The sequence below is a fragment of the Copadichromis virginalis genome, linkage group LG23, assembly GCF_057382275.1.
Source record: "Copadichromis virginalis isolate Kocher_CV1m ecotype Utaka linkage group LG23, C_Virginalis_male_GT1.1, whole genome shotgun sequence".
Taxonomy (NCBI): Eukaryota; Metazoa; Chordata; class Actinopteri; order Cichliformes; family Cichlidae; genus Copadichromis; species Copadichromis virginalis.
The window spans coordinates 9,909,616-9,933,551 of record NC_140639.1 but is presented as its reverse complement, the minus strand read 5'-3'; the positions used below and the strand labels follow the sequence as shown (position 1 = coordinate 9,933,551).

Genomic DNA, 23,936 nt, shown 5'->3' with positions numbered 1-23,936 from the left:
TGACATAAAATTCATTTAAGCTAACACTTCCACACAGTGGCGTCTGTGGTTTCATTTTCAGTGCAAAATGTTCAGACGTGACCTCGAAACATCCACTCTGCATTAATCACCCTTTATAGACTTTTCACACAGGGGAAATATTTTGTCAGAGTGATGAATCCCTCGTTGCCGATTATGTAGGCTAAACCCGTTAATCTGGGAAACGAATGGCGTTCTGCACAATTCAGACAGAAAATAAAAGCTGTGGAAAAAACCCTCCAATTTCAGAGAGCCACAGGGGGGAAATCCATAAACTCAGAGAACAACGGTTATATTAAAGAAAGACACCAGTGTGCTGATGTGACAGAGAATCGTAAACAATTTATTATGTATCCATTACGTACATCAATAAAGTGAGGGTCCATTTATTCAGCTGGCTTTCATTAGCAAGCCACAGAAAAGACATTTCATATGAAATATTTATTTATTTATAATAGAAAACATATTTGTAGGTCTAATTGTTTCAAGCGTTTTAACGTCTATAATCAACATAAAACCCCGAAGAATCTTTAATCCGTGCAATCATTGCAAATACAATATTCATTTAGGCAGAATTCCTCTGAAACCACTTACCTTGAAAAACTTTTTTTAATATTTATTTAAATAGGAAATAATCATGATCTGTGAATATTTTTTAAAATAACTCTGCTTATTAAGAGACAGACACTTAAAAACTATTAAAACGTCTACTGTGCGCTTCAGTGTGAACACTGGTTTGATTTTCACGCTCATAAGAACGTTTTACAAGATCACAGCAAAAAGAAAAACCTAAAAATCAAACAGATACGTATGATGTGAGAGTGAGAAGATACAAGCAAAACAGATGAGATACAGAAATGGGTGAACATGACTTCTATTGCATTCACTTCCCACAAACATGACCTGTGAGTCAAAACAAGTTAAAAACATGAAAAAACTGGATGAACCCCTCATGGATGTAATACTGACTCAGGTATGAGTGGTGAGCGTGGAGTCTGTGTTTAATTAAAGCTCAGGTTTGTATTTTGTGATCTGGACTTCAAGAATTTTGAAATTCTCTGTGTTTATAATTAAATACTTTTAAAAGTACTGAACTGTATTTTTAAAACACAGTCAGCACCTGTACTACTTGTTTGCCCAAAGACCAAGTAGAAACAGCACAAATGAACAAAAAAATGAAAGAAACATTTTGTGAAGAACATCTATCATAAAAAACTGATATAATCTCTTATTTGACATAAATCTAAATCAGTCTTGTATGCCATCATGATTAACAAGGTCAACTTAATGCGTTTTTTCCAGAAAGTGATGCAGCTATGAAGCGGAAGAAGTTATTTACTAAGTGGAACTGCTATTTAGAGTGGACCTATTATTTTCTGTTACACAATTTTCATAAACAGTTTGACTCAAAGCTGTCACAACGCCAGATTTTCAGTGGATGACTACGGCAGCCAAAAGTAAATTAAATGCGAGACGCTGTTTGTTGGACCTGACTTGTTCAAAATATCCTGAAGCTAGCTTTAGCTCAAAACACAAAGCAGAGGAGCGGAGGAAACAAACTGGAATTAAAAGAAAGAAACACTGTCTCTAGTGTTTCTTTTAACAACCACAGAGGTATAAAAGAGCAGTGACATCACCGATTGGTTGTGGAAGTCTCTCGAGATGAACGCTCTTGCCGTCACATCTTCTTTTTGAAACTGGTTGCAATGAGCAAGGCGTGGCTCTGACTAGGGCTGTTCAATATAACGATATATATCAGATGACGATATAAAAACGTCTATCGTTTCATTTTACGCTATCGTTTGTTTTGTGCTGTTGCAAAATAAACTGTTTAGGGCAATATTTTTTCATCGTTTTGATGGTCACTGTAGTGGCTATATTAATTTCCTAAAGTTCTCTCTTTCTCTTATATTTAATATAACCACACTACCAAAGGACAAGCGCCTGTTTTTATGCGTTGTCGTTAGCAACAACGATGGCAACACCATCACGTGTCCGCTTGTTTATTTTCTACATAAACCTTTCACAATAAAGCTCAAGATCCTGTTGAGACTTTTCAAAATAAACTGAATCACGTGAAAGAGTATGCAGAGTATTTACCGATGAGAAGCAAAAAAGGAGCCGTCAGGTGCTAAAAAATAAACCTTAGACTCAAACATTAGAACAGGCTTTTCCCCGCAGCACGCCGTGTAATAAATTCTCACAAAGAAAACGGCGGCAGTTACAACCTATGTCTAAAAATGTGTCATTTAATGCATCGGTAAAAAACTCGACTCCAGATACACGACGCCCAGCTGGAAACACTTCAGCTACCCGAGATTCACAGAATTTACAGAAAATGTAAAATTTTTGTGATTTATATCGTTATCGGACGATAGATGTTTTATATCGGGATATCAGATTTTGGTCATATCTGACTGTGAAACCACAAACCAACATGTATACTTGGGTTACCTCCTTTCTGAGAGTTGGAATGACCAAAATTTGCAAAACAGACTCTTAAGTTTTATTCAGTGTGACCCAGAAAAGCGTTTAATCTAAGAGTTTTCATGCAGACTCCTGCAGTATAATAGGTCCACTTTAAATTATTGTTAATATTTTATTTTTGGGTCATGATGGCACTTAATTTGCTGCTTTACAACAATAACAAGGAAACTGTTGAAATGATACAAAGAGTTCAGTGGAGCAATGACAGGCATGTGACAATGCATCACCGCAAAATATCAAATGGATCGATAACAATATTGATTACGTTTTCACGCCCCATAAACAGGATGCAGATCTCTTTGTGTAAATGCTTCCATTCATGGTTGTTTTAAATTTGAATTTGATAATATTGTATCATGACTGTCATGTATGAAAATGAATGAAAACTGAAAATACTGTTACACCCCCAAACCAATGACAATGTCAGGTGCCGCGTGCAGAAAGGAAGGTGCCAGGCACTGAGGAGCTCAGCATGCAAGGTGGATAGCAGCAGCAGCAGCAGCAGCGGTGGCAGCCAATCAGTACACAGGCACATTAAAGTACTCATGACGGGGCTGGAGGAGAGAAATGCACACAGCTTAGTAAACAAAGGCAATACTGCTTCCAACAGCCACTTCATTCATAACGTGCAGGAGACAGAGCAGCAGGCAGGACAAAAGACTCTCACCATTGTTTCCTCTTTTCCTCTCAAAGGAAAGTTTGGCAAATGTTTGCTTTCTGGCTTAGCTTAAAAGCTGGTAATACATAAGTGTGGCTAATTCTAGAAAAAACGTACCCATTTTCCGTCTTACCTTATTAAAGAAAAAACTCCCAAAGGTGAAACAATCATTTTCAGCGTGAAAGTACAAACACTGTCTAACTTATTAAACGTTATCTCACAGCAGGTACAACATAGCTGTAATCATACAAGTCGTAGTAGTGGACAGCGTCACTGAAATGTTAACATATGAAAGTAGAATAAAGACAGATTAGTGATGAGTTCACTCCAAACACGAAGCAAAGTTTTTACATATCAAGTCAACATGAAGAGGTGAATTAATGCAGGCAAAGTGATAAGATGCGTTTAAAACTTGCATCCACATGAGGTTATTTAAAGTTTTGCAAAAAAATTCACTTCACACTGTGTTGCAAAACCTCATCAGCTGTGATGCTCTGAACGTCACCAATTGAGCTTACTGACGCATGTCAGGGGAGATCGAATTGCATGGCTCAACGTCACTTTTACATCCATGAAAAAAAAGGAGACAGAGTTGGAGAAAAACAAAACTGTAGGAGTTCATGATATGTTCTGAAAATAGATAAGTGTAACTTGATTCCAGCTATTGAGTGTACGCCTCCTCTTCTTGTAGGCTGCTAGCGGCGAACATTTGTGTTTTTTCAATGCACCCGTATTTGTATGAGTAACTCAAGGTGAGACGTTGCTTCATGTCTGGCGTGAACGCACCAAAGGACAGACCTCAGTTTCCAGTGTAAACATGTAATTTAAGAGTTAAACGACTGGTTACTGTGAAAAGGAGTCGATGAACGAGACCAGGAAGACCGTCTAAACCAGCACGAACTATGCTACACACAGACAACGATCAGTCACAACATTAAAAGCCACCGAAACAGCTCTGACTCATCAAGACTTCAGAATTTCTCCTGAGGTATCAGACACCAAGACGTTCACAGCACATTCTTTATATGTTGGAAGTTTTGAGGTGGACCTTCATATATTTAATGTGTTTTATCAACTCATCTTGGAGATTGAAATCTTTGGAATGTATAAGTCTAATCGGGATCTTGGACTTTGGTTCTTTAAAATCTTCCTGTACTTGTTCTTCACTATGACAGGACCCATTATCTTGCAGAAATAAGTGACCGCCATCAGGGAACATCTCTGTCATAGAGGGGTGTATGTGGTTTGTAACAGCATTCCAGTAAAAGTCAAAATGTTTCCCAATGTTTCCCAGCAGAACATAACACAGATCACTGTGCTGCTCCCACAGGGCTGCCTTCTTCCCATATTGTGTCCAGGTGCCATCTTTCTGCAGGTAAACAGTGCAGTCCAGGCCTCTTCCTTCCATGGCGCCACGGTTCAGCTGTTCCACTCATGTGTGAGTTGTAGGAGATTTTAGCAGTTCAGCAAGACTAAATTAGATCATGGTTCCTGTGCACTAGCAAAGCCCCTCTAGAAACATGTCTTGCTACTCATAGGCATCTTGGATCCTTTTCATTGATTTATTTTAAAGCTTTATCTAAATTAACATTATTTTCAATAGACGCAGCATGAACAGAATCACCGGTCAGGTCCGGTAAAAAAAATGCTTAAAATGTTTGCTGACTTCACACCAAAATGAGGTTTTGAAAATTCAAGATTTTTTGAGTCCCATGTCTTTCTCTTAAATTCTTCCTGTCACTGATCATCCTTCCCTGGACCACTTTTAGTAGGTACTGACAGCTGTGTACTACAAACAAATTATTAGAGAATTCTGTAATAACAAAGATGGCTCCAAAGAGCCAATCAACTGCTGAAATGGGAATCATCTTATTGTGCTACATATTAGAGGTTCACAGCTGTTTCAACTGTATAGCTGCAAGTATGTTTCTCTACTCTTTATCGTATTAAAGATGTGGATAAGAGTGGGAGCAATTTGACTATTCCTCAAATGTGGCCCCCGCTCTGATATGACTGTGTGGTTATAGTAGAATAACTTTACCTGGCAGAGTTTGGACCTCGTTTTCTCCTATTTTTCCAAACTTTCTGATGGTAGCAGTCATCCATGGCTTTAAACGTTTCTCCTATTCGCACAGTAGACTGCACTGCACGCCATGCATTGGACCAGTAGTGCTTTTCTTCTGTCTTTGTTGTTTAGTGGTTGACAAACAGCATCTACTTGATAAAGTGACACCTTTGGGGTCAGTAGTGCATTATGTCTTGATGCATGCTCAATCATCCAGGTAAGTAAATCCTCCAAAGTTGATTCTGTTCATCTGAACGTAGCGTTTTCAGTGGGAGAAACGTTTAGTCACTCATCTAAGTGACTTCTTCAGTCTCAGCTGACTGCAGGTTTTCCCGACCTTATAAACAGTACCTTTGCATAATGACTGAAACCAGACCACTGAAGGAACAATGGGCTTGGAGCCTCTGTGATGAGATAATTAGTGTCACTCACCTCACTGTCAGTGGTTTTAATGTTGTGGCTGATTAGTTCACACAGTTAAAACACTGAGACATGAGGGCTCTAGCGGTACACACAGCCTAAATCCACAGACACGACGCATTCACCTTAGCAGGGCTAATTCTGGAAAAGACCAGAAGACTCAGAGGCCATATTTGGAACCACCATACCTGTGAGGCAAACATTTTTACAAGGACAAAGTAAGTATGATACACCGTCGTCACGACTCTCAGCAACCTACAATGCGGGTACTACACATCTACAGACTCTGCTGAGGGAGTAGGAGATTAACCGTGCACCACCACAATAACTGTGCCCTCTTTGTGGCGATGGCTCTGCTCAATTTATCTCTGATGTCTCCCATGCAGGGCTGGAAACCTTCTGAGGCATCATTATTCCAAAAGAAGATCTCCTTCCTGGCACCAAAGTAATGGCCAGCTCCTGAGAAATATTTCATTAAAGGCTTATTGAAATCGCTTCAACCAAATCCCCTGTGGTATGTTTTCCATGTAATTACTGCACTATGCACTTACTAATGCCTAAAGGCACAAGGACCTAACTCAGAATGAGCCCAGCTCCTCCCGCATCACTTTTACCTGCAGTTTTTAGTATCCACAAACTTAATATAAGTTTAAATTTAAGGAAAATTAAAATGAAACATTCTTGCCCCTAAAGTAATTAAAATGGAGCCTGATTTGTCTGTTTGTTTATCATCTGATGTTCCACTGTTACCCTGTGGTGTTAAAGCTTCCTGCTGAGTAGCCTGATTACTGAATTACACTGTCAAGAAATTTGTGAACTAAACAGTTTCTCAATCACCAGGAGCACTTTTAATTTGATGTGATTGCTCTCCTGAATTTAAAATAACTAAAAAAAACAAGAGGCATCAGAATAGTGACTAATTATCAAGCGCTGGTTTTCATGCTGGTGACATTCTTGATTCTCACTGTGAAAAGACCAAAACCATCGATGAACTGGTCTGACTCATTCCTCTGTGTCTCAGAGCTCCACTGTGTGACACATTCCTTCATGATCCCAAATAATCATCCTGTCGTTAACTTTAAGGTAATCCAACAAACACCATTACGCTGCTGGAAACAGTTTGTACCACACCACGTGTATTATTCTACACCCAAAGTACAGTGGAACCCCAACTTACGAAATTAATTCGTTCCCGAGGGTCTTTCGTAAGTCGAAGCACCCATCGCGCCTTTTGAGTGAACAATAGGTAATAGGCTAATTGCTAACTGCAACAACAATACGTCGCTCAACTGGAAAAGCGAAGCGCAAGTACGAAAGCCAAAGGGGTTGTCACATGATTCGGAGGGCATTGTGGGCATTGTAGGCATTGTGGGCTCAGCCAATCAGAGCCAGCGGATTTCGTTACGCGGGCATTTTGCCATAACACGGGCAGAAATATTGCAGTTAAGTGCCTTCGTAACTTGAATTTTTCGTTAAATGGGGTATTCGTAAGTCGGGGTTCCACTGTAGTCCTAAAAAATGCTAATATTTATAATAAGTGAGCAAAGTTTGATAGGAACTACAAATAATTATTTAAATGTTTAAATAATTATTAAAACATATTTATATTCATAAGATTTTTATTTTTTAAGCACAGATGTGGTTGTTGTGACAGCTATCAACCACATCAGCAAACATGGAGAGAGCGTCACTTTGGTTTTGGTCTTTTCTTCTGGATTTGTAATTATAAAAAAAAAAAAGCAATCTATCTGTCTCAATATATATTGGCAATTAATAAGAATGAATGAAAGTGAACAGTATTAGTACAAATGCTTATATAATAATTTTATAGCGTAGTTTCATTGTTCAGAAATCATAAATTTGAACAGTTTCATTCAGTGCTGTTAGAACAACAGCTGGTCTTCACACAGGCAGCATATTTGTTTCAATTTAAAATCCCAGAAAAAATTTAAATGACAAGAATTAATAGTTTTAATTTTCTGCAATAACGTTACAGTAATCAAAATTTACAATCAGAATCGACCAAAGCAAAAGTAGGAAGGTTCGGATTATGCTGCCTGGTAGTCTACTCAGACATGTCTAAACATTCAAAACTGACTTGGTGCCTGTTATGACCCTCATGTTGTGTCACGTACGAGGTGCGATCAAAATGAAAACCTTACCTGACCTCAAATTTGTCCAATCTCCTTTCATGATCATCAAGTTTTGCACCTCTGGACAACTTCCATTATTTCTGTGTTTGGATTGCTCAGCGGCAGCAATTCACCTCTGCAGGCACCGCTCCGATGGATCTAAGGTCTTGACCAAAGTGTCAAAAAGGTGACCAAATCTGGCAGTAATAGACCTTTTCCACTGGTATTGACTCAGCTCAACTCAACTTGGTTTCTGTTGTTTTCCATTAAAACTGAGTACCACCAAATTGTGTAGGGTTGTTATAGCAATGCGGTCAAAAGTCCTGTGATGCCTGTGAGGCCATGAATGCCACAACTAGGGCTGCCACGATTAGTCGACTAGTCACGATTACGTCGACTATTAAAATCGTCGATGCGTTGTTTGAAGCTTTGTAAGATCACAAAAGCTGCAGGAATAAGTAGTAGGATTTAAGAGTGTAATAACGAACTGAAACAGAAGATGGCAGCACTGCATGTACAAGGATGCCAGCTGCTGTTAAACCCCGAAGAAGAAGAAGCTGTGTCCCAGAATTCATAGCGCGGCCCAGCGCAGTTTCCAACAATGGCGGCAGCTAGTTAGTTTTAATATTACTCTTATTATTCTTTCTGGGTCACAAAATAAACGTTTAACATATTTTCAGGCGAGAATGTAGCTGTGTAAACTTCAAATATCGGCTCAATTTATCAAGACACCACATATTTTCAAAAGCACTCCGACTTTTTCGGAGACGTCTGTTACCCACTAGCTCGATAGTTAGCCGGGATTCAAGGCTCACTAGAGCCGCTGAGAACACCGGACTCCCGGCAAATCGTTTTCAAACCCACTGCTGTCTTTTGCTACTCAGGTTAAACATGATATACTGTATAAGTCACTTAGATAACTTAAAAATGTTATTGTTTGGATTTTTTCAGTATTTTATTTGTTCCTGAGTAAATCGGTTTGGCTGAGATTAAAGTTATAGTTTTTACACAGCTGAATAAACGTCAAGCAGACAACTGATTATCAGAAGTGTGAGATGCTCGAGAATATACTCCGGTGTCCTGTTATATTTTAGATAGCAAGCTGTAAGCTAATGATAGTTATATAAGAGCAGATGCATGCTGGTGCAATAAGCTGTACGTTGTTCGTCCAATGGATGCATGATCTGATTAGTCGACTATCAAAATAATCGTTTGTGGCAGCCCTAGCCACAACAAAGGAGGACATCTGCTACACGGTGTATGGCTTTTTGGCAGACTCGGGGATGAGGGTATTATTTTTCGTGAAGCCAATTTATCTTTGCTAGGGGATGTTTTTGTTTTTTTAAATAATGGTGGTTTTGATTTTCATGATAGAGACTCATGACTCATTGAGTGACGTCAATCTGTGCCATGCAGTCTGTTGGCATTATATTTTCAGACTGCCTCAGATCATTTGGACCCCTGGCCGAGTAGGTACTAAAAAAAGTGCCCGGTACCAGGTACTACAACTCAGTGGAAATCCCTAAAAACTGAGTCGAGCCGTGCCGAACCAACTCAAGTAGGTATTAGTGGAAAAGAGCTGTTAGTGTGGTTGATAAGCAGTGTGTGGGTTGGTATGTCTCTGTGAGTGAGGGCACGATGGCACATGCTACAGTTCCGGTGGTTTATGCATAATCTCCTGCCTTATAGTAGAATCAGCAACAACAGACAAATCTATTACGTGTACCACCTAATGAGACAATTAACAGCCGAACTAGGAACTTAAACCTGTTTTTGTTTTCGTGCAAAGTCATCAAACTTTGTACTGAATGAATTAACCTTGCACAAATGTAAAAATACAATGAGCATGCACCTTAGGAATTTGGTTTGACGTAGGAGTTGCTCTTTGCGTAATGTTAGGTTAGGTTGTGTAACTGCAGAACACACATGCAAATGGTCCAAATGAGTCACACAGGCGCTGGGTGTGGTCCAGAGGTGCAGAGGAAGATGATTTTTTTTTTACATTGAAACAAATCAAATTTAAAAGAGGCAAAGGTTTCTTCTTTGTATGGGCAGAGTCGGACTACCCTTTGATCGCAGCCTGTATCTAGACTCAGAGTTATGAGACAGTCACACTGACAGGCGTACATGCAGTTGACGGCACGCAGAACTGGAAACCCATGCTGACTGACTGACTGTACCAGTCTAGTACTTATCAATACTCTGGATGGAGGCATGGACGGACTCTCGTTCTTTATAAGATCTCCTCATTTGGCAAACTTCCCCAGTCTTCACTCTGGCTCTATAAATACAGAATTGAGCCAGTCAGAGACCTCATTCCCTTTCTCCTACTCAGATTTGGCTTCGTCCCCTTCAGATTTTGAACTCACTTCCTCCTAAGTGAGAAAATCAGCTAAATCATTTTAAAGATCTACCTACTTTATACACTTACAGGAAAAAGCCTTACTCTAAGCCTTTCAGTACAGTATGTTCTCCATCTGATGGTCCTGCTGTCGATAAATCAATGAACAGCTTTACGGTTTGTCCTCTGGGATAATGGGTTTGGCTGGGTGGTGGCAGCAGCCTCGCAACTAATGGCAAACAACCACATTCAGACTTCTAAATGCTTTCCAGCTTCACATCACTCACTTAGGTCCAATTTATATTCAGTTGTAACTTGAGTGAAATTTCAAACTTTTTTTAATCTGTCGTATTTCCTGAATGTCTTCACAGACATTTCTATTTCTATCAAATATAAAGGATAGAACCATTTTTTTAGTCAATTCACTTCAATTAAACTGTAAAATAAATAAACAATTTTAATCGTTAATAGGAGCATTTATAAAATCTTTTTATTTATGCTTTACAAAAAGTAAGTGTTCCTCAGAAATTCTCCATGGTTCACATCACTTTTATCCATGTAGATGTTAATGGGCTGTCAGCCGTGGCCTGATTTCCTTTCCTAGAACTCATTAGTGGTGGCCTTTTGGAGCACTAACAGACGAAATGTTCGACAAACAAATCCAGGAAACCAATCAGTCTGCTGTCTAACTGACTGATTAGACTTACATTGTACCAGACATGCTCCAATGAAAGCCACTAGATCGAAACATTGAAGTGTTTCCTGACTTGGCCAGAACAAATTGGTAAAACTGAGAACAGTCCGCTCTTTTCTGAAGCTCTCCGTGGGTGTTACCTTTTGATCTTTATACATTCAATAAACAGTGGGAGCGCACACACACATGGTAATGGCATGAGCCGAAGGTCTGTCACCTTGGAGACTGTGCTTCACGTTGTTTTGTTCAGGATGTCCGTTTCTTCTTCACATGCTGATTTTTTTAATGTTTACTAAAAACTACTTGGTTAAATAAAGCACTATAAATTATTCATTTAGCTTTAGCTACTTAAACTTGGTTAGCATTCTGTCACACTAGAGTAAAGTAGGATGGCAACCTCGCAACTAGTTAAAAAAAAAAAGAAAAAGAAAAAAATGATACCTCCATGGTTGCATCTTTGGAAATCAATTCCCACTAGTTGCAGTGACCTAGAGGCTGAGGAGGCAACACGTTCAGCCTCTGGGCGATCACTTTCAATCTTAAGCCAAATGCATAGGTCACCTGGTGCTCTAAACAATCATGGTCCAACTCAGACTGACTGCAACCACTCGCAGGCAGATTGGTGAAGGACTGCAAATAACTGCTGTCTGTATTATTAACGGAAACAGACTGCCAACATATTCAAATCATACTGAGACAATCAGCACTGATGAGTGCAACTCATCTTTGCAATTTAAAACTAATCAAGGCTTGATCAGTTTCAGGATAGGATCCTGGATGGCAGGCACAGGAAGTCATAATAGCAGCCCATTTTTCATTTTGATGTTCTGAATTGGTTTGATAGTTTGGAAGTGCTTTTTGTTTTTATTCTGATCAATGCATTTGTGTTAAAAAACTATAGCTATAATTTCAGGACCATGGACAGATGTACACATTTGACAGTTGTCTCAATGGTCAATGTGTTGGCTATTTTAGCATTTAATACAGAAAATGCTATTGTTGTCATATGCTGAAATAAATTCAACAGAAGCTGTAGTCTTTATAGATAGCTCTATTAAAAAGAGAAAAAACTGAATGCTTAAAATAATAATCAAAGTGCCATCTTGAAAAACATAACTTTTAAAATAGATTTACTGTACTGAAACTGCAAGAAATAAAACAAATGTGAATATAATATGCATAAGTCATGATATTATGCACAAACATGGCCTATTTTTGATGCTTTCTGGTTTCTCCCTGGCTTCTAGGACACTTTCTTTTTGCGCCCTGCAGTTCTTGTTGTCCAGGGTGAGTGGAGGTGCTTCTTGTTATTATTCCAAGGATGTGCAACAGCATTTCACTTATGGAATTTTAAGCCTGTAGTAAAGTATCCACTGACTTTGCCATACCAGATACCGCTGTTGTCATGCTCTTGTGTCTGGGTCACAAGTGCTTTTGTGTCTCTTTGCATGTCCCGTACACTTGCTGAAGTCAGAGCTCTTGGCACATTGGGTATGTCATATTGAAATGAACCGTGTTTTTGTTGTGGTTAGAAAACAGTGCAACGTTTGTAAATCACCGATAAAACTAACCACACCTATCAACGCTATTTTATTCCGTTTAGTAAAATCGCCCTTTTTACGTCAGACGCTGACAAAACAACATTAATTGTGCCCGGGATTGAGAGTGGGGTGAAAAACCAGCTGTGGAGCTGTGATCAGTGTGTACTGGTATCCTGCTGACAGCGCTTATGGTCAAAATGACCCTTGCTGCGATACTGTGGTTTTGATGCTATAATTACGCTCCCACTATATGAAATGCTAATCTAGAACAGAAGTGTCCTGTTTGTCACAGCAGTGAATACAATGAGGGTTTGTTTGAAGACTACAACCTGAGCACTGCCCACATCCAACCTTGAACCAGGCCTGTGCAGAAACTTTTATAAGTAACTTAGAAATGTAGGCTCTTCATTAAAAACTACTGAATGCTATTTTATTTTTAAGCAATTTTGTGTAACTATTCGTCACATTAAATGTTGCTGGTTAGGTTTACAGTGACATCAGAGACATTGGAGTTGATATAGGGTCAGTATGAGGCAGAAAACATATCAGCAACTTCAAAATTCAAAGTGTGCTGATGACACTTGAGACTTTGGTGTTGCTGGTATCTTTTTTTTCTGCTGGATTTAACATTGTGTTGGTGAATCTAAAGCTACAGATCTAACACTACAGAATAGGGATTTTTTAACAAAGTGTTACCTGCAAACAGGCGCATCTGAAAGTCTATATTCTGCAAATCACAACAGTAAAGAATAAACAAGCAAAGGGAGAAATGTGTCAGCAGAAATCAGGATTAAGATCAAGCAAACTAAAAGCAAGACACACAAAATATTTTCAAAAATATGGCTGCATGAATCATCTGAGGGCTGTATTCATGCAGCACTGAAAATTAAAGACAGAAATGATCATCAGGACTCCAATGTGAGAAAATGTGTAAAAAGAGAATAAACATATAGCACCAGCAGTGCCGAGCCTTCCCTCTACTTAAGGGAAGTGATGCAACATAGAAAGACACAAGAACTCAACATTGAACCTTCTGTAAAAATAATAAAGGGTAAAGAAAGTTCTAGTTGAAGTTGAGGGTAACGAGGTCCACGTTTCTTTGCGTGACTCTAAAACAGTGAGACTTATCTGAGTATTAGTTCTTGTGAATGCTTTAAAAACACTATAAATAACTCAAGTCGAGCATTATGAAAAGAGCTGAACAACTTCCTGGGTTGACTGGAGAGTGTAAAGTAAAATCAGCTGTCACTTTGAGGTAAACTCTAAGAAACATTTTTTACTTCTACTATATGAAATTTAACTATCCATTCATCCATTCGCTACCACTTATCCTTTTCAGGGTCGCTGGAGCCTATCCCAGCTGTCATAGGGCGAGAGGCGGGGTACACCCTGGACAGGTCGCCAGTCTGTCGCAGGGCCAACACACAGGGACAGACAACCATTCGCACTCACATTCACACCTAGTGGCAATTTGGATTATCCAATTAACCTATCCCCACAAGTTCCATGTCTTTGGACGGTGGGAGGAAGCCGGAGTACCTGGAGAGAACCCACGCAAACACGGGGAGAACATGCAAACTCCACACAGAAAGACCCCGGCCTGATGGTGGAATTGACCTCAGGACCTTCTTGCTGTGCGGCAACAGTGCTAACCACCGTGCCACCGTGCTGCATGAAATTTAACTATTACAATAAAAACTATAATCCTCACATTAATTTAATTAACGTGGACCAATGGTGCTGATTTCAAGCTCCATATTTTTTTCTGACTCTAGTAGAGTAGCTTTGCATGACCTGTATTTCAAAATAATCCTTATTTGTCTGATACTGCTCCTTGGTGAAGCCCTTCACTTCTTCTCTTCTATCTTTTTATTTCATTCTGATTGGTCTGATGAAACTACAATCATCCACCATTATGACAGCATACCTATGAAAGAAAATAAGGCAGTCAAAATATCAGCTTTTCTATTTAAGGCTGCAGCAGTTACCGATGCAAAACCAATATTTCTTAATGTTTGCTTGGCATTAGAAGCTGAGAATGGATTCTATTATGGAGCTTTTACAGGAAATCACTGACTGAATCTTATTAGAGGATCACTTGATGACACTGCAGTGAGAAATGGAACAAGAAGAAAAAACCACAGAAAAAGTGACTTTGTGGCTGGTTTAGTCTGCAGGTCTCAGTAACTTTGTGTTGTCAGACAGGAAGACTCATTATTTACAAAATTGAAAGTCTGACATTCTCAGCTACAAACCTTTGATTGTAGCTGTCTTTTTCACTGGAGTATATCTGAACAACAATCTCAGGGTCTTGGAAAGACTTTTTAAAAATATCTGCAATTTCATAGAGACAATTCATGCATCTCCCTTCGAACTATAAACACATTTTATTTTCACCATAGACATAAAGATTTTCAGAGAGATAATAACCTGGTGATAAACGATATAAAACGATTCGCTCATGGAGCAGCTTTGTAGCTGACAGCTGTTCAACAAAGCAGCTGTTCCACGTTCCAAATAGGTTGATAACCATGTATTTACTAGCTTATATGTCACTGCTTCCACTGGCAGTCACTTCAATCACTTTGACTCTTTAATCACCCATTTCACCTGTCTACAAATCACAACATTTCATCAAACTCCCATGGTCTCTGGCTGCCAGATTGCTGCTTGTCCTCTCTACACCACTTTCAGCATTTCCACCAGTGGGTCACCTCCCCCATGCTGGCCTACGCACTGTGGCTTTTCTAAGAAAGAAGAAGAAGCTACATGTTTCTTTCTTAGAAAAGCCACAACATGCTTTTTCATTAACATATTTTCATTAGCGAATTAAAAATAATTTTTTTGAGAAGTAGTGATAAAATGCAATAAAACAATAAAAGAAACAATCACAGACCAGTTTACCATACTTGGATTAAATCCACCCTCGACTAAAAGAAAAATAACTACTACAAAATGTTTTTTGTCTAAAGACTGGCTTTAATGCATGACTTGCAAACTGAGCCAAAAAGTATTAAACCTTACTTGCTGCCACCACCAATAACTGGGGATGTCTCCAGATTTCCAGAAATCCTCAATATAATATAATATATACATAGGAAATAGTGGTGTACTAGTGTAAAATATCTTTACCAGAAATGTAGTATTTGAAACTGTTATTGTTCCCATGGTGGTTTTATCACATATCTTACCTCTTGTAGCAGGTCAGCCTGCTCGATGGCCTTCAGCACATTCTTTTTAGACGTCTCTTGAGCTTCTCCACCCAGCAGGAATTCATCCAGGATGAAGTAGGCCTTCTCAAAGTTAAAAATAATGTCCAGTTCACAAACCTGGTGACCAACATGCAATAACTTTAAACATTAATGAACAGCTCAGCACGTGGGAATTATAACTAAGAATAATATTAGGAAGTCAGACATCACAAACGCACACTGCCAAAGTATTTATCCAACAGCTCCACATATCTGTGGATGATCTCCAGCGTGATGAGCTCGTTGTCCTGGTCCTCAATGGCACAGCAGAAATACAGGCTGGCATATCTGCAACACAGCGAGAAGCAAATTCACTTCAACTGAAAAAGTTTGTTCCCTGCTTTCTCAGAAAAATAATTCTGAGAAAGTTTCATATGAAAACTGTTGTTTTAATTACAACTGTCAAGTAGAAAAAGTCATCCCCATCAGCACAGTGGGGGCTGTTATTTTCATTCATTCTTAAAGGCTAAAATAGGAAAAACTACATAGTCGAAACAATATACAGGGTAGTACAACATGCATTGCATTTGCTGTGTGATTTATAGAGTCTATATTTCCTGCCAGAGTGCATGAAGGAGGCTGCTGTGTCCTTTAAATGTCTCAGGGTCTTCGATATAATCAAGAGAGGGCAAATATCTCCACAGCTGATGTCTCCAAAACTGCATGCCGTACACCCAAAAAAGATAACCATCACTACAGCCCAGAGAAAAAATAACATGAATTAGATTTTGAGGTGAACTATCCCTTTAAATAACAATCTTTCGTTGTGAAAACTACACCATCAAATAGCCAAAGCCAAGGAGCAGACTTCAGGCATTTGTAAAGCTGCGACAGGCTCTCACAGTGATGTACTGTCTCACTGAAATGGTGCTGAGAGGGCATTTCTCCGTTATTATTAAGGCCTGCTGTTTACTGTGCACAGGGTATTCATTTAAAAGCCAGAAGCCGGACGCAGAAGGCTGAAACAGTTAAGACCCATTCTGCCATAGTTCTTTATCCCTGATAATCCCTAAGGCACTAGGCATGTGATGATTGGCTAATAAAGGAGCTGGTCAGTTGATCCTCTGAAACCAGAGGAGCAGCAGGACACAATGGACAGGGCTGCAGATTCTTAAAAAGACACGTGTACAATACTCGCAGAGGTCACAGAGAACAGCAAAGCTGCTTATTAGCCAGGCTGTTTTCTGGTGGTGAATTCTTGATTGTTTCGAGCTGTTGTCTATCTTTGTCTACAGTTTGTGAAAATTAATGCAAGGTGTAGCCAAGCAGGAAGCACAAAGGGCTCGGTTCAGTCATTACAAAAGAGCAGTGAGACAGCATTTTTATTGGAGCTGACTCACTCCAGAAACAAGTCAACGCTTTAAAAGATAATGCACACTCTGTGTAGAGAAGGCTCCCAAAGTAAAGAACATCTTTATGTTGCATTGGCAGCCTGATGGCACAGGTCCCCCTGTTTTATAAGTGGATTAGTCTTCAATAAGACATCTTTATAGAATGTTGCTTAACACGTAAGTAAGGGTTATATTAACATTTCACATGTGGCAGACAGTTTAGAGCCTTACTTGGAGGTACACTTTGAATTTCAATTTAGTCTACTTTGGGAAAAATATCAGCATGAGTTCTGCTGGCAAAGCATCCAATCACAGTTGACATATAAGGAGAAGCCTTAAAGAAATTTATGGGAGAACTGTGAAACTGTAAAGATGGCAGCAGCCCAACATTCAAAGAGCCAATCAACATCTGAGCCTGGAAACATATTATCCAATCACGGTGCACTAGAATTGTTCAGCACCCTGATAGCACGTGCAGAGAAGCTGTTCATGTTGGATTGAGCCATAATGAAGCAGAAAAGTCAAATAACTTCTCACATGCATAATAAAAATGTAACTTCAAGCACTTTTATAAACCAAAAGCCTTTTTTTTAATGTGACTGGTGATTCTATTCGTGCAGTGTTTATGTCCAGTTAAACAACTAATGTGAAAATTGTAAATACAGGCTTCAAAATAACTCAAGTGTTAACAAACTGGACTACGTGCTTCTCAAAGGTTTTTGGTAAGAATCAGATTTACAAGTAGATTAGCCCAAAATGTGTTTGCATAATTATGTCAGAAAGGTTTTTTACCCACTGCTGGCTTTGAGCTACGTTTTAGAGCTACGGACAGTTTAATTTGGCACCAAATATCACCATGAGTAGTGCCACTGGCAAAGGATCCATCCTTGTTTCTGATCCTGGATCAATTCTGACATATCAGATGGGAAACAGCATGCATTTTAAGAATTTAGGCACAGTTTCAGTTCTCAGCTTTCTATTAAACTCACTGAGATTTTGGTCCTGGTTCAGCTCAAAAGAACAAAAATGCATGTGGAAGAATCAGTCATTTGTTAAAAACTAATATTAAGCTTCGTTATTTGCTTCTAATTTGCTCTGTTTCTCTGTCACATTTAAAGAAAATATGAAGATCAGTTTTAAACCGATGCTTGCAAGCATCTAAATTACTGTAAGATGTGAGAAATTATACAGAGAAATTTTCAGTGTTACAAGTTACACGTCTACACACTGACAGGCTGTTGGTTGATGCATTAGTGTCAACATACAGATCCATGTTGTTGCTCAAAATTAGACAATTTCTTTCTGCAAAGAAACTTTTAGCCAGAGCTAAACAATCCAGAAATCTGTCTCATGCATAAAAGAAAAGAAGACCAATTCTATTTACATTATACGTGCTCCGTTTCAGCAGTATACTTAGAAGGTATAGCATACATTCTCATTGCTATGCAGATGATACCCAGCTTTATCTATCCCTGAAGCCAAATATCACACACAGCAATTAGTTAAAATGTAGGAATGTCTTAAAGATATTTACGGCATTTCATTTCCTGCTTTTAAACTCAGATAAAAATTAGGTTACTGTACTCAGCTTTAAAAATATTATCTAACCAGATGCTTACTCTGGATAGCATTACCTTGAACTCTAATAACACTGTGAGGGATGTCTGAGTAATTTTTGGCCAGGATATGTCATTCAATGCACATACTAAACAAAAAGGTAGGACCGCTTTCTTGCAATTGCACAATATTGCTAAAATTAGAAACATCCTGTGTCAGAGTGATGCTGAAAAACTAGTTCTTGTATTTATTACTTCTAGACTGGACTACTGTTAATTCATTATTATCAGGCTGTCCTAAATAATCCTCGAAAAGGCTTCGGTTGATCCAGAATTCTGTAGAATTCTGACATATTTCTATGTTTGCCTTCATTTCATTGGCTCCCTGTTAAATCAAGAATCACTTATTCTCTTTCTCATCACATGCAAGGTCTTGAATAACCAAACCCATCTTATCTTTAAGACATCATAATAATATATCAACCAAATAGAGCACTTTGCACTTGGACTACTGGCTAACTTGTCATTCATATGGTATTCAAAAGTAGAATGGGAGGCAGAGCTTCCAGGGTTTCTGTGGAACTAGCTCCTAGTCTGGATTCAGGGGACAAAAATCCTCTCTACTTTTAAGTATTAGGCTTAAAACTTTTCTTTTTGATAAAGCTTATAGGTAGATCAGGTGACCATCCCTCAGTTATGCTGCAATAGGCCTAGGCCTCTGGGGGCCTCCCATGATGCACCGAGTCCTTCTTGTTCATTCACTTCTTTTCAGTCTCTGCATTTAATCATTAGCTGTCATTAGTCTCTGGCTCTCCTCCACAGCGTGTCTTTTGTCCTGTCTCCCTCCCTCCCTTTGGGAAAATTACCCAACAGTTCACATTATCTACAAACTAAGCATACATTTTCCCGGTAAGTTTATGATCTTGGTCACTGGTTTTAGACCTTCTTCGAACCAACTTGATATTCATATTATAAATTATGGTCCCATTTAGAGTAAAATAGATGATGAAGCTGAACGTGCTTTAGGCTGTGGCTATCATGTTGAGGGAAGAGTTACCAAAATACTAAACTCATGGCTTCAAATCAGGCTTCAAATCAGTTTCTACAAACTAACAGGCAATGTCACAGTGGCTATAACCATGAGATTTTACTGCTATGCTTGGGATTGTCCTGTTGCACAATCCAATTTAAGACAAGCTTTAGCTGTCACACAGACGTCCTCACATTTGTCTCTAGAAGAGATACAGAGGAGCTCATAGTCGACTCAATAACTGCAAGGTACCAAGATACTGTGGCTCCAAACCAAGGCCATCAAACACCATGCATTTATACAGTCAATTTAAATTTGAGTGAAATTTTAGATTTTTTTCTTAAGTTGTTACTTAGCACCGATTGGTAATCCACCAGTATCATTTAAAGAAATGGCTTGCTAACAAGGCCTAATAACACACTGATAACTTAGTACTCCACCCTGTTGTTCACATGTGGTCACTTCTGATTCCAAAAACCCAACACAGTGATGGTCAAAATCCTAGCAGCGGTCCTTCAAAATGTCCTAAACCAATGGGTAATATCACATTTGCTACATCTATCTTTTACATATGTAAAAAAAATACTAAGAACTATTAACACTTAGTGAGAATTTAACTGAGGACATAAACATCTGTGTGGTGGGGCAATGGTTGCAGACTGATCAGCAGTTCAGGGGCTCTGTTAGTCCATCCCAGTGGGGTCACTCCGGTTCACAAGCAGTCTGCCTCCTTGTCCGTTGGCACAGCAACAGGATATAATGAGACTAAATTAATGCTCTTTCTTGTTGTAGTCTGAGTGCTGTCATGATGATGCCTTCATCTCTTTGGTAACACTCTCCTGATTCCCCAGCAGAGCCATGTCTATGAATGACGGGCCTATGAATTGCCCAGGGACGTGTGAAAATATTCTATTCTGAGGGCGTTCAACCAGAACACATTTTGTTCAGAAACAAGTCCAGTTCCTACCCACCTCTTGTACACAATTTTAAGGTCTCTCCACTCCAGAAAGCTGCACATTTTAGGCTTCCGTGCCAGGACTGTCTGCACCAACTCTCTGGTGATCTTCTTTTTCTCTTTATCAGACAAAGGCACGTACCATTTTTGGAGCCTAAGCTTGCCTTGCCGACTGAAAAGAAGCATGAACTGCATCTGAAATGAAGAGATGACACAAAAACCAGAGGGGCTGTGAATAAAGACATGAGAGGAAGGAGTGGGCGGTTAAAGACATCTGCACAAAGAGACACAAAAAAGGCATTCAAAAAAGAAATTCACAGCACTTTTTATGTGATGTAACATGCTGACAAGTTAAATTGAATAAAAATGATGCCTAAAAATAATTTAATCAGGTCAATCAAATTTTGGAAAATGAATAATAAAGGACAACCAGTGCAAATTAGACAGTGAGTTGCTGTTTTTGGATGATCTGCTGCCATGTGTAAAAGATAAAAAGCCTGCTATCGATTATAACTTGACTGATACATGATTTTTTTTAGACCAATACTGATACCGATATTTGATTATTTAAAACTCTCATACATAAGCCAATATTTTTTTTCCTTTCTGACATACAAAACCTAGACAGTTGTAACATACATCAACTATTTCCCTAACATCTGTTACATGTATTTGTTTAACAATCCTTACTAAGACAGTATGACAGCATTGTTTAAAAATAATCTTGTTTTAATTATCCCAAAGCTTGTGGATTACATTGTTACTCATAATAACACAGCTGGTGTTTCTGTGATTTCTTCTCCACTTTTTAAATTTTCATTTATAATCTAATATACATGCCAATACCAATATATCAGAAAATAGCTAACACCAGCCAACAACATCAGTAGCTTCGATTGTTCATCTTGAAATAAGGAAGGTTTATCTTAGGACCCTACCTACATCACGTCACTAATGTTTTTTTGTTGTTGTTGCTTTTCTTCTCCAAATATTACTGACTTTCTATCGTCTATGGTCATGACATTGCTGCAAGTCCTGTGTAAACAGTGCTTTAAAACCAACACAAAAACATTGTTGTACATTAATAATAATAATAATAATAATAATAATAATAATAATTTGCTTAATGTTTAAATATCTAGTTGAGTAGTTGTGTGCATCCCTTCACCTAAGTTAACAGCGAGCTTCAGACTACCCCAAACAGCTAAAACTGTAATAGAAGAACATTAAAATTGATCAAAGAAGTAAGTGTGGTAGTAACAGAGAAACTCAGTTCTCTATCAGAAAAAAGAGGAGTATCTACTGTCAATTCTATTGGTATTCCATTCATCCATCCATCCATCCATCCACTTTCTTTCGCTTATTTAAATCAGGATTTCAGGGAGGGGCTGGAGCCTAACCCAGCTGCCAATTGCTGAAAGGTTGGGCACACCACAGACAGGCTGCCAGTCTACTGCAAGGATTTCTCTTGGTATTGGTAATACATTTAAATTTATTCAAATTCCCTTAAAAATACATGAAAAATAAGGATGGGAAAATGCACAACACTAAAAAGTTGACAAAGTGGCATGCCAAAAACAAGTGAGTAAATTAAGAGTAAATAACAGAACAATAACGCATCAACTCCAATTATCGTTGCATGTACACATTATCATCCAGGCTGGAGAAACTGATCAGGAGGGCTAGCTCTGTGGTCGGCATGAAGCTGGACACTCTGGTGACAGTGGCAGAGAAAAGGACATTAAAGAAACTGATGGACATTATGGACAATGCCAGGCATCCTCTGCACACGGCCATTAACAACCAGAAGAGTCTGTTCAGTGACAGGTTGCTTCTCCCAAAGACAAGAACTAACAGACTTAAAAACTCCTTTGTCCCACACGCCATCAGACTGTTTAACTCCTCTCTGGAGGGGAGAGGGAGGGGAAACAGGAGGACAAAGGAGGGGGGAACAACTAAGCTGTAGTGCCTCTTCACCTCACTGTGCAATACCTTTTGTGCAATACTTTTGTAAATAGTCAACGGTGCAATAGACTCAATACTTGAAATGTGCAATTCACTTGTATTTTTATTTTTATTCCTATTTATTCTATTTATCCCCTTCGTATATTTTATTTATATTGTCTCTGTATTTATATATATGTGTGTGTGTGTATAACTCTGTAACTTCTGTCGGTGCTGTGCTTTTTTGGAAATCGAATTTCCCAGAGGAACCCACCCGAGGGATTAATAAAGTTCTATCTAAATCTAAATCTAATGTATAAGTAATTAGAAAAAAAGCAGCAAAGCTTTGAATAACAGCTTTCCTGTCATAAAATGTGGTCTGCATATTGCTAAAGCACCAGCATTTTATCTGACTGTAAATTTTGATACCAATCCCCTGGATTACTAAGAATGAGTCTTGGTATCGGTACAAAAAAAAAAAGCTATATCGATCGACTTCGACAGCCCTCCATCATACCAACACTATTTTCACTTCAGTTTTAAATATAGGGTAAACAGTTGACGGAAAACAGCGCACAGGGCATGTTTTAAATTCACTAAAAGCATTCAAACACATGCAACCCCACAGTTATTTTCACGGCCAAATTTTAAAGCATTTAAATCCATGTAGCTAAACCAGAAACATGACTGAAATCATCCCGTTTCAGCCGCTATGAACACAGACGAAAGGAAGTACCGTTAACACCGTTATTCAGCGACTGCTACCTTTAGCACGTCCTGTTATCATAGAGCCTGTTAAAAAACCCACAGGTGACCGAGCGCGTTTGTACATTTTAATGGAAAAACAAAATTTCACACATTCAAAACTACTTACCTTGAATAATAACACTGTGTATACCCCCCTCGGAAGAAATGAGCCACCCAACACCACCCAGAAACACGGCCAGTCTATAACAACCTTTTGATTGGCCACTAGGGCGAACATGATGATTTTTATTGGCTGACATGTTTTTGTAGTCCCCGCCTTTGTCAACGCGCTAATTAGACAACATACAAATGATTGGCTGCTACGGACAGCAATCAAACCACTCCGTCCCGCCCATTCAAACTTCATTACCTCAAACATATGCTGAATGATTAAACAGAGACGGAACAACCTGAAGTGAGACTGAAAAGATATGGAGAACAAAAACTGAAAAAATAAAAATTAAATTACTAAATCTAAAAAATAATTAAATATTTAAATTGATTACACTGAATCTATTACAAAATTAAAAATGTATTTTATTATTTAATATAATCTCTCTATATACATTATATTCTTCTTATGTCTAAGTTTACCCTTCCTTGTCATTTTAATAGTTTCTGCTGGCCAAAAACCATTCAAAGACAAAAAGACAAAGCACCACAGTATGTTGCAAAAAATGTATTTTTGGCTTTTTAAATTTTCCCTACCCTATTTATTTTCTACTTTTGCATGTTAATGACGTCCCTTTCTGTGGATTTTTTACGG

At 38.7% G+C, this 23,936-nt stretch overlaps 1 protein-coding gene across 2 annotated transcripts; it reads right to left on the bottom strand.

Annotated features, from left to right (window-relative positions):
- Nucleotides 1-340: 340 nt before the first annotated feature.
- LOC146680292 (AP-1 complex subunit sigma-2-like) lies at nucleotides 341-23,409 on the bottom strand. 2 transcript variants are annotated; one of them, XM_085447303.1, is made up of 7 exons: nucleotides 23,298-23,409; nucleotides 20,496-20,674; nucleotides 15,787-15,895; nucleotides 15,548-15,685; nucleotides 13,053-13,083; nucleotides 5,774-5,836; nucleotides 341-3,059 (listed from the first exon to the last, which is right to left on the bottom strand). In XM_085447303.1, the coding sequence occupies exons 1-6, from the start codon at nucleotides 23,406-23,408 to the stop codon at nucleotides 5,784-5,786; spliced, it is 621 nt and encodes a 206-aa protein (XP_085303429.1). In that variant the 5' UTR covers nucleotide 23,409; the 3' UTR covers nucleotides 341-3,059; nucleotides 5,774-5,783. The 2 variants fall into 2 exon arrangements, with proteins under 2 accessions (XP_085303429.1, XP_085303430.1); XM_085447304.1 differs by lacking the exons at nucleotides 5,774-5,836; nucleotides 13,053-13,083 and having other exon boundaries at nucleotides 23,298-23,408.
- Nucleotides 23,410-23,936: the final 527 nt, after the last annotated feature.

What these genes read in the sequence shown, in the direction of transcription:
- LOC146680292 (XM_085447303.1), bottom strand. Translation starts at nt 23,408, where the DNA reads ATGTTCGCCCTAGTGGCCAATCAAAAGGTTGTTATAGACTGGCCGTGT. An exon ending in ACACAGTGTTATTATTCAAG is followed by an intron (nt 20,675 to 23,297) that starts GTAAGTAGTTTT and finishes TCTTCATTTCAG; the next exon opens with ATGCAGTTCATGCTTCTTTT. An exon ending in TCAGATGCGCCTGTTTGCAG is followed by an intron (nt 5,837 to 13,052) that starts GTAACACTTTGT and finishes TTTGCCTCACAG; the next exon opens with GTATGGTGGTTCCAAATATG.